The 16,025-nt window shown below is 50.2% G+C and overlaps 1 protein-coding gene across 2 annotated transcripts in view; it reads right to left on the bottom strand.

The window, feature by feature from the left end:
- Window positions 1–16,025, bottom strand: part of LOC147022797 (atlastin-2-like) — an 85,568-nt gene extending 69,543 nt beyond the window's left edge. The window contains exons 1-2 of one of the 2 annotated variants that reach the window (XM_085887604.1): window positions 15,793–16,025; window positions 6,808–7,049 (exon numbers count right to left, since the gene is read on the bottom strand). In XM_085887604.1, the coding sequence (XP_085743730.1) occupies window positions 6,808–7,049; window positions 15,793–15,844 (294 nt within the window). In that variant the 5' untranslated portion in view covers window positions 15,845–16,025. The remainder of the gene's footprint in view (window positions 1–6,807; window positions 7,050–15,792) is intronic. The other variant, XM_085887605.1, reaches the window with a different exon arrangement.

Here is a 16,025-nt window from a genome sequence, read left to right on the forward strand (position 1 = left end):
CATGCAAAGTCCTTCCTTGGCACACCTGAGCTCCTGACCACATTCAAAGTTTTCGTCCACAGCCTGATGGAGTACTGCTCTCCCCTCTGGGATGGTGCTCCTGCGTCTCACCTTTCTCGGCTTCACACTGTGGAAACCAAGGCATTTAGGATCATTGGTATCTCCCGTGATGAGGCCGAGTCTTTGGGTCTCTCACTCTCTTAGTGCAAGCAGGTCGGTAATCTTTCTGTCTTCTACAGTCTACTCTCCAGCCCCATCCCCCTTGTCTGTCTGTGATATGACCCCCACCCTCCCCCCCCCCATATTTCTGCAGGGCACTCAAGGTCCACCAGCAACTCCCTTCAAGTAAAACTACTAAAATCAAGAATCACTGCTCATCTTCACTCTTTCATTCCTCTTTTTCCCCGCCTTTGGAACAAACTCCCACACTCTCTTCAATCCCACTCTTCCCTCCAGGTCTTCAAAACAGCTGTTCCCCACCATCTCTTATCTTCCCCCATCCAAAACCACGATCTTTTCAAACACCGTTAATCTACCCCAAACCCACGTCCTTCAAATTCCCTTCTTTCCTTCCTGAAAGTCCCTGTAGTGCCCATCTTGTTTACCCCGTGTACCCCTCTCCCTTCCACAGATGTCATGTCCGTTTCACAGTTTTTTTTTCCTTTCTTCTTCCACCCCTCTAGTCTCCTGCTTCCCTTTGTTGTACTTTGTGTGTGTTAGCTCTCATACCAGCCTCAACATCGTATATAATAAAAAAAGCGATGGAGACACACAGCCGCATCCCTGAGGTGCCCAGACCCAGTAAGCGAGTCCTCTCCGGCGTCTCAGATTATGCGAGCTGGATGTGCGCCTTGCCTCCCTCTACCTCAATTTCTTCTTCCTCAAGCCCCCGTTGATGACGTGCCGCCGGTCACCCTCCTCGTCCTTCGTGGCTGACAGGATCGAGATGGCAGGATGATGCTCGTGAAAGGAGTGTTCTTTTTCCACAAAAGCTCGACAACAACAGGGTTTTCCCTGGGTTTTAAAATGACTTAGGTAAAACTGCCAACATGTATAATTTTGCGGCCACAATAAGTGGGCGCGGGGAGAAAATGGGAGAGGAGGGTCTCCCCCCTTTCACTGTCGGGGGGTTTGGGGGTTCTCCCCGAGGAAATTTATCAATTTTAGATGCTCGTAGGTGCATTCTGAGCATGCAAGTACAGACACAAATTAGTATCTTGGCATCATCAATTTTGTAAAAAAAAAATTCTCACTTACAACATATCTTATATTTAGCATGTATGTATCTTCACCATAAATAAGCCTGGTGTTGGCGCAGTGGTTAGGGCAGCGGCTTGGGATCCAAAAGGTCCTGAGTTCAAGCCCCGTTGGGCCACTGAATTAATACACCAGGGGGTTGACTCAGCCTGTCATCCTTCCGAGGTCGGTGAAATGAGTACCAGTTATACTGGGCCGGTGTATACCCCGGTTAAAATTGGTGTACCATATCCCTGTGTCATAAGAGGCGACCAGGGTTGCGTCAGGAAGGGCATCCGGCGTAAAACATGTGCCAAATCACTATGCGGATCATATGGATGATCCGCTGTGGCGACCATAAATATTTAAAATCTTTGTTCTGGTTGCAATACCCATCAAAATTCTTTTTAATATCTCAACTTACATTCCATTAACCATGCATGGGATTTCATTGAAAAATTTATGATATATCCAAACAAAATTGCTTGTCTGATCAATATTTCCAAGAAATTAATTTGTATTGAATATACTCTGAACTTGTGTGAGGCACTCAGAGTACCAATGTACAATATAACTATGACATGGATATTATAAGTTGACAACAAACGCTGGTGTACAGTGTGTATTCAGTTTATTTACATCTCTCCAGCCTGAAGCTGACTCCCCAAAGGTTACTCTGCCTTTAACAGTTATCAAAAGGGAACACACTTACAGCATAATAAATCAAATTGCATGTTCAACAGAAAAGTAGTTACCAGATGAACAAAAATAGTACATCGACAAGTTACAATAGATGAGTGAATAAATGGGTAAATATTCCACAAGCACCATTAGTTCAACCATCACCACCACCTCCACCATCACCATCCCTCCTATCCCATCACCACACCACCACCACTTCCCCCACACCCATCACCACCACCTCTCCCACTCCATCACTATCCCCACCATCACCAACCAGAACTTCCCCCACACCCATGACCACCACCTCTCCCACTTCATCGCTACCCCCACCATCAACCACCACCACCAACCATCACTTCCCCCACACCCATCACCACCACCTCTCCCACTCCATCACTACCCCCATCAACCTCCATCACCACCACCACCCACCACTTCCCCCACACATATCATCACTGGAAATCAAGGTTTGTGATGAGAGAAGGTTGTATTGTTGTAGATTTTCGCCCGTTCAGCGTGCGGACGACCGCCTTTAGCCCAATTGCGGCCGCACGCGCCCACCGAACGTGGAAATCTCATCGCAGCTTCCGGATCAACGTCGAAACCCAGCTAAGGGTGTTTTTAACACACCATAAACCAGCCAACTCTTCTGTCCACGTGCTACAGGGTCGATCGCAGAATTGTTGATGTACCTAATTATTCGCGCGGAGAGAAATGCCAGGAGTTTATACCTCAACGGGACCTGCACGAAAACGAGCCGCTTAAGCAGCTCGTTCCGTATGCGATTGCCGAGCAGTTTTATATCACCAAGTCCCGTCGGACCAGATGTACGTTTTATCGGCTTATAATCAGCCAGCTAATATCCCGAACGCAGTTATTGCAGTCAATGTAGGAAGGGACGCAACGAGCAGGTGACATTTATTCGTACAAGCACGTAAGCAGTCAATGGGGGAATGGGGGCAGGACACGATCAAAAAGCCTACAGCAGATGTCTACTTATTATGTACAAGCACGTACTTACTCACAATTCTACTTAGAGACAAGGCGCCACAGACTTTCATTCAAAAACCAAAGCAAGAAAGAACAGGCTCGTAAGCCTTTATTATTGTTCAGAGCCAGGATGACCGAAGGAGCTCCGAGAGACCGAGCGGGATACCTGGCCACCCTCGTGGTGACTCGCTGGGTCCTGGTTCGGGTTGGCGACCCTTGGTGTCTCCGTCTCGCTGGCTCGTTGCCAACGCTGCAGCGGCTTCGAATGGTGGCTTGGTGGGTCAAGGGCCTTGCGACACGCCCGACTCTCCACTGCCATCTGGCTGCGCTCCAAGGCTTCTCCCACGAGCTACTGCTCCAGCGATCTCGACCCACCAACCCCACGACGACACCTCTCTCTCTCTCTCTCTCGCCCTCTCTCTCCCTCTTCCGGCGAGCGAACGCGGCTTTTTTATCGCCCCCAAGGGGAGGGGCCGCGGTGGGCTTTTTCCACCCGAAATCAGCGCCCTCCTTCTCTTCGCCTTTGAACCCTCATTCAGGCGGGATCTGCCCCGATCGAAGGCGAACGCGGTCGATGAATTGCTCTGGTTGTTGTTAAAATAAAAGATAGAGACAGAATAACGGCTAACTGAAGATGCACAGCCCGGCACACAAATAATTCCCATTATACATTGGTGGGAAAATCTAACCTGGAACACACACTTATCGACATAACTGATCTTCAGGGAACCTGCATGGTGCAGATCTGTGAATTTCCACAACCGTAAGAGTATATAGATGTGGACAATGTTGTCAAGTCATTTGGGCGGCCAGAAATGGGTGTTTAAGCAGTTGGGCAGCCAGAAATTGACTTAGGCGGCCGCCCAAGTGAGCCCTATGGATGAAAAACACTGAACAACTGCTTGTGAAACCTTCCTTCCTTTACCCTCACATGCTTTTGTTCCTTCCCTCATGAGCCTTCTCTTCTGCTTTCTGCTATTTGCTTCTCTCAGCCTTTCTGCTTTCTGAGCAGTCTGCTCAAGAGTGCTTTGCGTCCCTGCTCACGTGAGCCTGTCCCGTGTGCTTCTGCCTTTCTGCCTCTTCTCCACATCAGCTCTCTTCTCCCACAAGCCTTCTCCCATCTCATTGGTCTGCAGCCGATGGGGAGGGGGGGGGTGCATGGCGTCACTTGTGGAAATTACCACGCCACTCTGAGGGAACGTTCAACGAAGCCACCACCCCGCACTCCATGCGCCCAAAGCCTCAACAAGAGCTCCGATCCCGTTCTCCAAAGCACGCGAAATGCCCACTCGCACTGTTCTGCACTGTACCACGCCTGCAAGAAGCGCGGCACCTTGTAGGCCACGACGAGAACCGAGCATCATGAACATACATGTGAGATGCTACATGAACATGCATGCGAGAGCACCCGATAAGTTATTCGCGGATGGAGGGAACACAGAAAGGAATTCTGCATGACCGAGGGATGACCGAACAGCCGCGAGATTGAAGGTAAGACCGATGGGGTGAAGGAGGGATTGTTGAAAGGATGTTTGATGGAAGGGAGATTTTTAGTGTCCCGTTGAAATGGGCTGATGGGGTAATGGAGAGATGATTGAAAGTAACAGTGGGATTGAACAAAACGATGGTGCGAAGGAGGAAAGATTGAAAGTAACAGGGGAAGAAGGGGGCAGGGACACTGGAAAAATACAGCCGAGCCAATGCATGCCCCCCGAAGAGCCCTTTGACAAGGGACCAACCAATGACTATTTATACAAACAATAATGAAACAAGAAAAAGAGCAATCGGAGATTGCAGACCCTCACCAGGACTTTTGTGTGGTGTTTGTGTAGTTTTGTGTAATGTTTGTGTACTGGTGTGTTATGTAATTAACAACAGCCATAACTAGAACTGCCATTTTATAACTACTGGCAGTGATGACCAGGTACTAGGACATCCCGCTTTGATTGGACACCTGACCCATGACAATTTTTATTATTATTCCCTCATGAAATTGAATTTCGAATGGGATTAAAATAAATTCAATTCAAATCAAATGGAAGACCAAATAGGTACAGTCCTGATTGGAGTAATCAGAAGGTACCCAAACAAGCAAAACGCAAAGATGAAGTCATCAGGAGGAACCTGGATAGGATTCACATTTCAGCTGCTACTCCTCCTCTACCCTCAAACCCATCCAAGCACAGCCAAGTGAGCCTCATTCAGAAAAATATACATAAATTAATTTATTTAAACCCACATCAAAAAATTAAATAATTCTGGCTGCCAGACCACTCGTCAAATCAAGTTGAAATTTAAAACATGTATTCCCCATCACTACTAGATCAGAAATGTGAAGCTTCATGTCGATTGATCAAGTGGTTCCAGAGAAAACATTATTTAATATTTTTCTTCAAACCAATTTGAACCTATGTGCACTGTACACCGTGGGGAAAATATGCGAGTATGGCTGTCAAACCAAGTGACCTATCAATTATTCCTTAACAAACTCGTACACCCAAGGCTTGGGGAACATTTGTGTGAAGTTTCCCCTCAATTTGTGCAGCCGTGATGAAGATTTTTATTGGTTTTAATGTAAATCCAATATGGCCACCAAACCATGTGATCTACGACGTCATATGTGTGAACCTTTTTTCCTCATGGATAGGCAGTCATGTGTGTAAAGTTTCACCTCAAGCTGTTCAGCCACTCCAGAGAAGATTTTTGAAGATTTTTTTTTATTATTATTTTTTAAACGACATGGCTGCCGAATCACGTGACCAATGACATCATAAAAAATATTTTTCTGTGGACCCTCAAAAATTTTCATACTGATGAGATGTCACGGTCTACATATGCAGTTATGATGTCATAGCGAAGACACCAATTATGTCATTAAAATAAAAATAAATAAATAAATCACATTCCTCATGAGGAGTACTTGCTGTGTGCAAAGTTTGATTTTTTTTTTCCCTTGGTGCATTTTCAGAGATACAGAGGTCCAAAGTTTTTCCGTTTTTCCAACATGGCTGCCACACCACGTGACCCATTACGTCATAATCATAATTTAATTAAAACATTCTGCATGAGTAGTCGCACCAATGGTGAAAATTTCATCTCAATCCGACAAGCGGCTGCGGAGGAAAACACAAAAGTTCTGTGCGGACAAACAAACAAACGGACCCAAATGCAATACCCTCTCCTTCGGCGAGGGTAACTAGAGGGTTCATATAATCCTTGTGCAGTGTTCAAGTATATCCTTCAATGTAAACAAAATAATTGTATTGAGGATCTTTAAAAAAGAAAAACAATTCTGGAAGTTCAGCACTCCTGAAGCAGTCTTATACACCACCCTGTTTAACAGGTCCAAATACTGCAAAACTGGAGGTTCTTGGAAGTGCAAAGAAAGCGATTTATGTTCTACAGTGTTCCAAGGATACAATTCAATTCAAACAAAATGACGATTGTAAAAGTCGTATAAATTAATTAAATCCAGGGTTTACCAGCGTCGACGCTGTGTCGATTACATCATCCTATTTAACATGCTAGATTAGTTATTGATGCCTGTTTGTGTCTTTTATGACTTCCTTAAAAACAGTAAGTTTCCTGTTTGGAATCGTTTGAAATTTTGTCTGACTGCCAGTACAGGCAGGCAGACAGGGCAAAAATATTATCTCGCTCCTCTCTGCGCGCATGTGCAACCGGGCCAAATTCAGAGACAAAGTGCTGTAATGCGGCAAACTTGTCTTCCTATTCATGTTCAAAATATAACATTCAATTGAAAATAAGTTATCTGTAGACAGGATGTACGGATGATTTGTAGATCGATCATAAACTGCTGTTTGTAGACAGATGGACATTAACCAATTGCTTTACCTTGCTTTTCACTTTGCGTGCACACGGTAAAAATGGTTGTACCTGTCGATACATGTAGCGCAGCATGAAGTCCAGGAGGAAGCTTTTCCCCTTTCGGAAAGCCCCGGCCACAGAGACGACGACAACTTGTCTGTCTCGCAGTTCAGGCCTCAGCAAAATAGCTTCAAGGGCCTCCTCGTCCAGCTCAAAGAGGTGATCTTCACTCGCAAGGACAACTTGAATGGGACGTGCTGTCTGCACAACCTCCAAATCACCACTTGGCACTTCACCCTGAATCCCATCATCTGAGAACAATAATATTATTATATTGTTGTACACTCATATTGTCAGCACGGCATCAGATGAGCAGAGGGCCAAGCTCAAAACTGCCGACCACTTATCTATACAGAACATGAAACGGTTATATTAGGAAAGGTTACGAAGTGTACATTACAAGTCGATAATGCTTATAGGCATCTCACACATCAGAGATGGGTAATCAATCTGACCTCAACGTTACAAGAAACATCTCGACTTATTTTTTTAATCACAAGAATAAGAACACAAGTTACAACAGCAAATATCATTGTCTCAACGATAATAACGAAGGTTTTCGAGTGAAAACTGCAAAATAATACCTGAAAGTACATTCTGACCTCACACGTCCTAAGATGTATTGACTATTGACACCATGTTTATGATCATGGGTTACGGGCTTTGTGCTGACCAAAAAAGTTTGAGATCAAATAATGACAACGCCAAAGGTAAATGGTCAAAAGGTTCTCTACAAGTATAGATTTAATCTAAATACAAAAAAAGGTTGTTTTTTTTTTTTTTTAAAAGGTCAAGGTCACAAATTAAGACTTATGATGACCTTCAGACCATCATATGACAAGTTATATTTGTAACCTAATTTTGCACTTGCAGCAAGAATGGTTTTCATGTTGCAGACTAAATCAGTTTGAATAATAATAAATAATAATAGGAACAAGCTGAAACCTATGAAACTAAAACATCAGAAAGATGCACATGTTGCTCTCCTATCCAAAACCAGATGAGGTTTTGGTTCATCAGTGTACGTCAAGAGGTCAGTGGCCTCTCTAGGTCTCATGCTCTCACATCGTAGGCAGGTCATTTGGCCTCCGTTTGTTGGGGGGGGGGCGGTTGATCAGTGCATTTGAGGTTTGGCCAAAGATCTGATGGTTCTGGCCTTGAGCCCCTGTTGCACCATCAGGATAACATCATGAGGTGGGTTGACTCAAGCTGTCATCCTTCCGAGGTTGGCAAAATGAGTACCAGCTTATTGGTTAAAAAAAATTTTTTTAATTTTTTCTTTTTACCATTTCAGTATCCTATGTCAGAGTGGCGACCTGTCCAGGATTGTGCCCTCCAGCCAAAGAAAAACTGCTCCGACAAACCTATGCAACTCAAGATGTGAAGGAGTGCTCCTCCTCCTTCTTCCAACCCTCCCCAAATCCACTCCCTCATTTCCAGGTTATTGTGTACCCCAAGCCATCTCCCTCTACCCTTCTTTCCTCCCTTTCTTCCTTCATCCCCTTTTTTGTTCCATTTCTGTTTCATCCCCAGGTATTTCCTTCCTCTTCTTGCAGTGTTTGAGCTTGTATCCAGCTTATGCACCCCGTGTCCTCCAACCCCACCCCTTGATGGTTCTTCTTCGAAGTATCTCTCTGTGGTATACCTCCACCTTGCTGTTGATGGGTTTCCTCAATTTCTGCTGTTCTATGTTGTCACTCTTCTACAAAGCTTGACTTTGTATCAAAAAAAAAATTTTTTTTTTTAAAACACAAACCATCCAGGTCACATCTATGGCAGAAGTGTGCAAGAGAGATTTCGGACTCCTCAAGTGATATGTGGCATGAAGTTGACCAAAGAAGCAAGGAGATAAATTATTTGGCAGAAGAATAACCTGAATGTTCTTTAAAGATATAATATTAAAAAATAATAAAACAAATAAAACGCAACTTCAAGCAACATCACTAAAACATAAAACATAATGAAGAGCTGTCTGCATGGCTGCGTGCATCTCAAGCCTTCTGGTCAAAACACATTGGCTGGACAGCTGGCCTGACTCCACCCACAATTGTAAGAAGGAAAACTCATATGTCCGATATTTTCTTGCTGCTATTTCAAGCTTGAAGACGTTTTTGGATGTCTCATATTCACGAACACCATCATGCCCTACAATGTTTCCATTCAGTGTAAAACTGCTAAAACGACTTAAAAGGATGATCACATTTCTAAATATTGGAGCCGATAAGCATCACAGCCCTTGTGAAGGAGATAGGCATCGGGATTCGGGCGGACCGGCATCGGGATACGGGCGGGCCGGCATCGGGATTCGGGTGTATGGGCATCGGGATACGGGCGGACCGGCATCGGGATACGGGCGGGCCGGCATCGGGATACGGGCGGGCCGGCATCGGGATTCGGGTGTATGGGCATCGGGATACGGGCGGACCGGCATTGGAATTCGGGCGGACCGGCATCGGGATTCGGGCGGACCGGCATCGGGATTCGGGCGGACCGGCATCGGGATTCGGGTGTATGGGCATCGGGATTTGGGCGTTAGCCCACGGGCCAGTGCGAATGCAATCTTTCTGAACGACATAACCATGATGCATCACATAAGCAGTGGCCACGTTTTTGCTTCATGTACATAACCTGGGTTATTTCACATTTTCGGGAGTGATTGAGGCAGTGGTCTGTTGCCAATACACTTCCCAAATAAAGGGATGGACAATTTGGATAATAAATGAAGGGTTTAGCCCCACAGCTTGCAACATCTATCCGCCATGCAGCTCTCATGTGTGATGAAGCACTTACGGATGAGGCATCTGCCAGTTGTAAAGCCCGGTTCACGGGCGTAACCAAGGGATGAATGCATTAAATTTTCTGCTCTATGACAGCATTAACACATGTATGAGCTACACGAAAATATGCGAGTATGGCACAGCGACATCGCCGAGCATCGCGCCAAATATGCAAAATGCCTTCTACAACTAGATAATGGTGAACTAACAAACGTTTCCAAGAAATGCTGCAATGAGCCAATTATATTACATTACTGACGGCATAAAAAGTCTGGTGTTGGCATTGTGGTTAGGGTGGCTGGCTTGGGATCGGAGGGTCTTGAGTTCAAGCCCCATTGGCTGCTGAATTAACACCAGGTGGGGTCGACTCAGCCTGTCATCCTTCTGAAGTCAGCAAAATGAGTCCCATAGTACTGGATGAGGGCCACAGCATCAGCAGCACAGCCACACTCCAATAGCTGCCCGGCAGTGATTGGAGCGACGCTCAGGTGCACTGCACACTGTGGGGAGGTGAGAGGGGCTCAGGTGCACTGTACACCTTGGGGAGGTGAGAGGTGCTCAGGTGCACTGTATATTGGGGAGGTGAGAGGCGCTCAGGTGCACTGTACACCTTGGGGAGGTGAGAAGCGCTCATGAGCACTGTATACAGTTGGGAGGTGAGAGGTGCTCAGGTGCATTGTACACCTAGGGGAAGTGAGAGGCGCTCAGGTGCACTGTACACGTGGGGATGTGAGAGGGGCTCAGGTGCACTGTTCACCTTGGGGAGGTGAGAGGCGCTCATGTGCACTGTACACGTTGGGGAGGTGAGAGGTGCTCAGGTGCACTGTACACCTTGGGGAGGTGAGAGGTGCTCATGTGCACTGTACACCTTGGGGAGGTGAGAGGTGCTCATGTGCACTGTACACCTTGGGGAGGTGAGAGGTGCTCATGTGCACTGTACACCTTGGGGAGGTGAGAGGTGCTCATGTGCACTGTACACCTTGGGGAGGTGAGAGGTGCTCATGTGCACTGTACACCTTGGGGAGGTGAGAGGCGCTCATGTGCACTGTACACCTTGGGGAGGTGAGAGGCGCTCATGTGCACTGTACACCTTGGGGAGGTGAGAGGCGCTCATGTGCACTGTACACCTTGGGGAGGTGAGAGGAGCTCATGTGCACTGTACACCTTGGGGAGGTGAGAGGCGCTCATGTGCACTGTACACCTTGGGGAGGTGAGAGGCGCTCATGTGCACTGTACACCTTGGGGAGGTGAGAGGCGCTCATGTGCACTGTACACCTTGGGGAGGTGAGAGGCGCTCAGGTGCACTGTACACCTTGGGGAGGTGAGAGGCGCTCAGGTGCACTGTACACCTTGGGGAGGTGAGAGGCGCTCAGGTGCACTGTACACCTTGGGGAGGTGAGAGGCGCTCAGGTGCACTGTACACCTTGGGGAGGTGAGAGGCGCTCAGGTGCACTGTACACCATGGGGAGGTGAGAGGCGCTCATGTGCACTGTACACCATGGGGAGGTGAGAGGCGCTCATGTGCACTGTACACCTTGGGGAGGTGAGAGGCGCTCATGTGCACTGTACACCTTGGGGAGGTGAGAGGCGCTCATGTGCACTGTACACCTTGGGGAGGTGAGAGGCGCTCATGTGCACTGTACACCTTGGGGAGGTGAGAGGCGCTCATGTGCACTGTACACCTTGGGGAGGTGAGAGGCGCTCATGTGCACTGTACACCTTGGGGAGGTGAGAGGCGCTCATGTGCACTGTACACCTTGGGGAGGTGAGAGGCGCTCATGTGCACTGTACACCTTGGGGAGGTGAGAGGCGCTCATGTGCACTGTACACCTTGGGGAGGTGAGAGGCGCTCATGTGCACTGTACACCTTGGGGAGGTGAGAGGCGCTCATGTGCACTGTACACCTTGGGGAGGTGAGAGGCGCTCATGTGCACTGTACACCTTGGGGAGGTGAGAGGCGCTCATGTGCACTGTACACCTTGGGGAGGTGAGAGGCGCTCATGTGCACTGTACACCTTGGGGAGGTGAGAGGCGCTCATGTGCACTGTACACCTTGGGGAGGTGAGAGGCGCTCATGTGCACTGTACACCTTGGGGAGGTGAGAGGGGCTCATGTGCACTGTACACCTTGGGGAGGTGAGAGGCGCTCATGTGCACTGTACACCTTGGGGAGGTGAGAGGCGCTCATGTGCACTGTACACCTTGGGGAGGTGAGAGGCGCTCATGTGCACTGTACACCTTGGGGAGGTGAGAGGCGCTCATGTGCACTGTACACCTTGGGGAGGTGAGAGGCGCTCATGTGCACTGTACACCTTGGGGAGGTGAGAGGCGCTCATGTGCACTGTACACCTTGGGGAGGTGAGAGGCGCTCATGTGCACTGTACACCTTGGGGAGGTGAGAGGCGCTCATGTGCACTGTACACCTTGGGGAGGTGAGAGGCGCTCATGTGCACTGTACACCTTGGGGAGGTGAGAGGCGCTCATGTGCACTGTACACCTTGGGGAGGTGAGAGGCGCTCATGTGCACTGTACACCTTGGGGAGGTGAGAGGCGCTCATGTGCACTGTACACCTTGGGGAGGTGAGAGGCGCTCATGTGCACTGTACACCTTGGGGAGGTGAGAGGCGCTCATGTGCACTGTACACCTTGGGGAGGTGAGAGGCGCTCATGTGCACTGTACACCTTGGGGAGGTGAGAGGCGCTCATGTGCACTGTACACCTTGGGGAGGTGAGAGGCGCTCATGTGCACTGTACACCTTGGGGAGGTGAGAGGCGCTCATGTGCACTGTACACCTTGGGGAGGTGAGAGGCGCTCATGTGCACTGTACACCTTGGGGAGGTGAGAGGCGCTCATGTGCACTGTACACCTTGGGGAGGTGAGAGGCGCTCATGTGCACTGTACACCTTGGGGAGGTGAGAGGCGCTCATGTGCACTGTACACCTTGGGGAGGTGAGAGGCGCTCATGTGCACTGTACACCTTGGGGAGGTGAGAGGCGCTCATGTGCACTGTACACCTTGGGGAGGTGAGAGGCGCTCATGTGCACTGTACACCTTGGGGAGGTGAGAGGCGCTCATGTGCACTGTACACCTTGGGGAGGTGAGAGGCGCTCATGTGCACTGTACACCTTGGGGAGGTGAGAGGCGCTCATGTGCACTGTACACCTTGGGGAGGTGAGAGGCGCTCATGTGCACTGTACACCTTGGGGAGGTGAGAGGCGCTCATGTGCACTGTACACCTTGGGGAGGTGAGAGGCGCTCATGTGCACTGTACACCTTGGGGAGGTGAGAGGCGCTCATGTGCACTGTACACCTTGGGGAGGTGAGAGGCGCTCATGTGCACTGTACACCTTGGGGAGGTGAGAGGCGCTCATGTGCACTGTACACCTTGGGGAGGTGAGAGGCGCTCATGTGCACTGTACACCTTGGGGAGGTGAGAGGCGCTCATGTGCACTGTACACCTTGGGGAGGTGAGAGGCGCTCATGTGCACTGTACACCTTGGGGAGGTGAGAGGCGCTCATGTGCACTGTACACCTTGGGGAGGTGAGAGGCGCTCATGTGCACTGTACACCTTGGGGAGGTGAGAGGCGCTCATGTGCACTGTACACCTTGGGGAGGTGAGAGGCGCTCATGTGCACTGTACACCTTGGGGAGGTGAGAGGCGCTCATGTGCACTGTACACCTTGGGGAGGTGAGAGGCGCTCATGTGCACTGTACACCTTGGGGAGGTGAGAGGCGCTCATGTGCACTGTACACCTTGGGGAGGTGAGAGGCGCTCATGTGCACTGTACACCTTGGGGAGGTGAGAGGCGCTCATGTGCACTGTACACCTTGGGGAGGTGAGAGGTGCTCATGTGCACTGTACACCTTGGGGAGGTGAGAGGTGCTCATGTGCACTGTACACCTTGGGGAGGTGAGAGGTGCTCATGTGCACTGTACACCTTGGGGAGGTGAGAGGTGCTCATGTGCACTGTACACCTTGGGGAGGTGAGAGGTGCTCATGTGCACTGTACACCTTGGGGAGGTGAGAGGTGCTCATGTGCACTGTACACCTTGGGGAGGTGAGAGGTGCTCATGTGCACTGTACACCTTGGGGAGGTGAGAGGTGCTCATGTGCACTGTACACCTTGGGGAGGTGAGAGGTGCTCATGTGCACTGTACACCTTGGGGAGGTGAGAGGTGCTCATGTGCACTGTACACCTTGGGGAGGTGAGAGGTGCTCATGTGCACTGTACACCTTGGGGAGGTGAGAGGTGCTCATGTGCACTGTACACCTTGGGGAGGTGAGAGGTGCTCATGTGCACTGTACACCTTGGGGAGGTGAGAGGTGCTCATGTGCACTGTACACCTTGGGGAGGTGAGAGGTGCTCATGTGCACTGTACACCTTGGGGAAGTGAGAGGTGCTCATGTGCACTGTACACCTTGGGGAAGTGAGAGGTGCTCATGTGCACTGTACACCTTGGGGAGGTGAGAGGTGCTCATGTGCACTGTACACCTTGGGGAGGTGAGAGGTGCTCATGTGCACTGTACACCTTGGGGAGGTGAGAGGTGCTCATGTGCACTGTACACCTTGGGGAGGTGAGAGGTGCTCATGTGCACTGTATACCATGAGGAGGTGAGGTGCTCATGTGCACTGTACACCATGGGGAGGTGAGAGGCGCTCAGGTGCACTGTACACCTTGGGGAGGTGAGAGGCGCTCAGGTGCACTGTACACCGTGCGGAGGTGAGAGGCGCTCAGGTGCACTGTACACCGTGCGGAGGTGAGAGGCGCTCAGGTGCACTGTACACCGTGCGGAGGTGAGAGGCGCTCAGGTGCACTGTACACCGTGCGGAGGTGAGAGGCGCTCAGGTGCACTGTACACCGTGCGGAGGTGAGAGGCGCTCAGGTGCACTGTACACAGTGCGGAGGTGAGAGGCGCTCAGGTGCACTGTACACCGTGCGGAGGTGAGAGGCGCTCAGGTGCACTGTACACCGTGCGGAGGTGAGAGGCGCTCAGGTGCACTGTACACCGTGGGGAGGTGAGAGGCGCTCAGGTGCACTGTACACCTTGGGGAAGTGAGAGGCGCTCATGTGCACTGTACACCATGGGGAGGTGAGAGGCGCTCATGTGCACTGTACACCTTGGGGAGGTGAGAGGCGCTCAGGTGCACTGTACACCTTGGGGAGGTGAGAGGCGCTCAGGTGCACTGTACACCGTGCGGAGGTGAGAGGCGCTCAGGTGCACTGTACACCGTGGGGAGGTGAGAGGCGCTCAGGTGCACTGTACACCTTGGGGAAGTGAGAGGTGCTCATGTGCACTGTACACCATGGGGAGGTGAGAGGTGCTCATGTGCACTGTACACCTTGGGGAGGTGAGAGGCGCTCAGGTGCACTGTACACCTTGGGGAGGTGAGAGGTGCTCAGGTGCACTGTACATTGAGGAAGAGGGAATGCACAAACGCACTGTACACCTTGGGGACGTGAGAGGTGCTCAGGTGCACTGTACATTGAGGAGGGAATGCACAAACGCACTGTACACCATGGGGAGGTGAGGTGCTCATGTGCACTGTACACCTTGGGGAGGTGAGAGGTGCTCAGGTGCACTGTACATTGAGGAGGAGGGGACACACAAATGCACTGTACAACTTGGGGAGGTGAGAGGTGCTCAGGTGCACTGTACATTGAGCAGGAGGGGACACACAAATGCACTGTACAACTTGGGGAGGTGAGAGGTGCTCAGGTGCACTGTACATTGAGGAGGAGGGGACACACAAATGCACTGTACAACTTGGGGAGGTGAGGTGCTCAGGTGCACTGTACATTGAGGAGGAGGGGACGCACAAACGCACTGTACACCTTGGGGAGGTGAGAGGTGCACTGTACATTGAGGAAGAGGGACGCACAAACGCACTGTACACCTTGGGGAGGTGAGAGGTGCTCAGGTGCACTGTACATTGAGGAGGAGGGGACGCACAAACGCACTGTACACCTTGGGGAGGTGAGAGGTGCTCAGGTGCACTGTACATTGAGGAGGAGGGGACGCACAAACGCACTGTACACAAAAAAAAATCTCCGAAATAAAATTTGAAAGAAACCTCCTCCCTCTCTACCTGTCCGGAACAGCTGTTGAGTAACAAATACAACTCGCACTCCGACAACCTCCTCAATACCACGACCTCATTTAAACGATCCCAGCGAGTACATGTCCACGTGTACGGTCTCGGTGGATAATCGTACCGTGGAAACTGCCGCGGCGCCTTCGCGCATGAAATGCAGAGCTCGCCGCCATGGTGGCCGAGGGCGGATGACGTCACAACGTCAGACGGCAGCAGCTCCGTACGTGACGCACGCAATGGTCGCACCAAGCCACTCCCTGCGAGCGCGGTCATTTAATTCTTCCCTTTCTCATTCCTTCCCAACAAGAAAAATGCTTCTTCGCTCGGACGATGCGTCCTGTGGGTTTTATTTGC

This window comes from Eptatretus burgeri, chromosome 7 (genome assembly GCF_056783735.1).
Source record: "Eptatretus burgeri isolate ZD-2024b chromosome 7, Ebu_testis_v1, whole genome shotgun sequence".
Taxonomy (NCBI): Eukaryota; Metazoa; Chordata; class Myxini; order Myxiniformes; family Myxinidae; genus Eptatretus; species Eptatretus burgeri.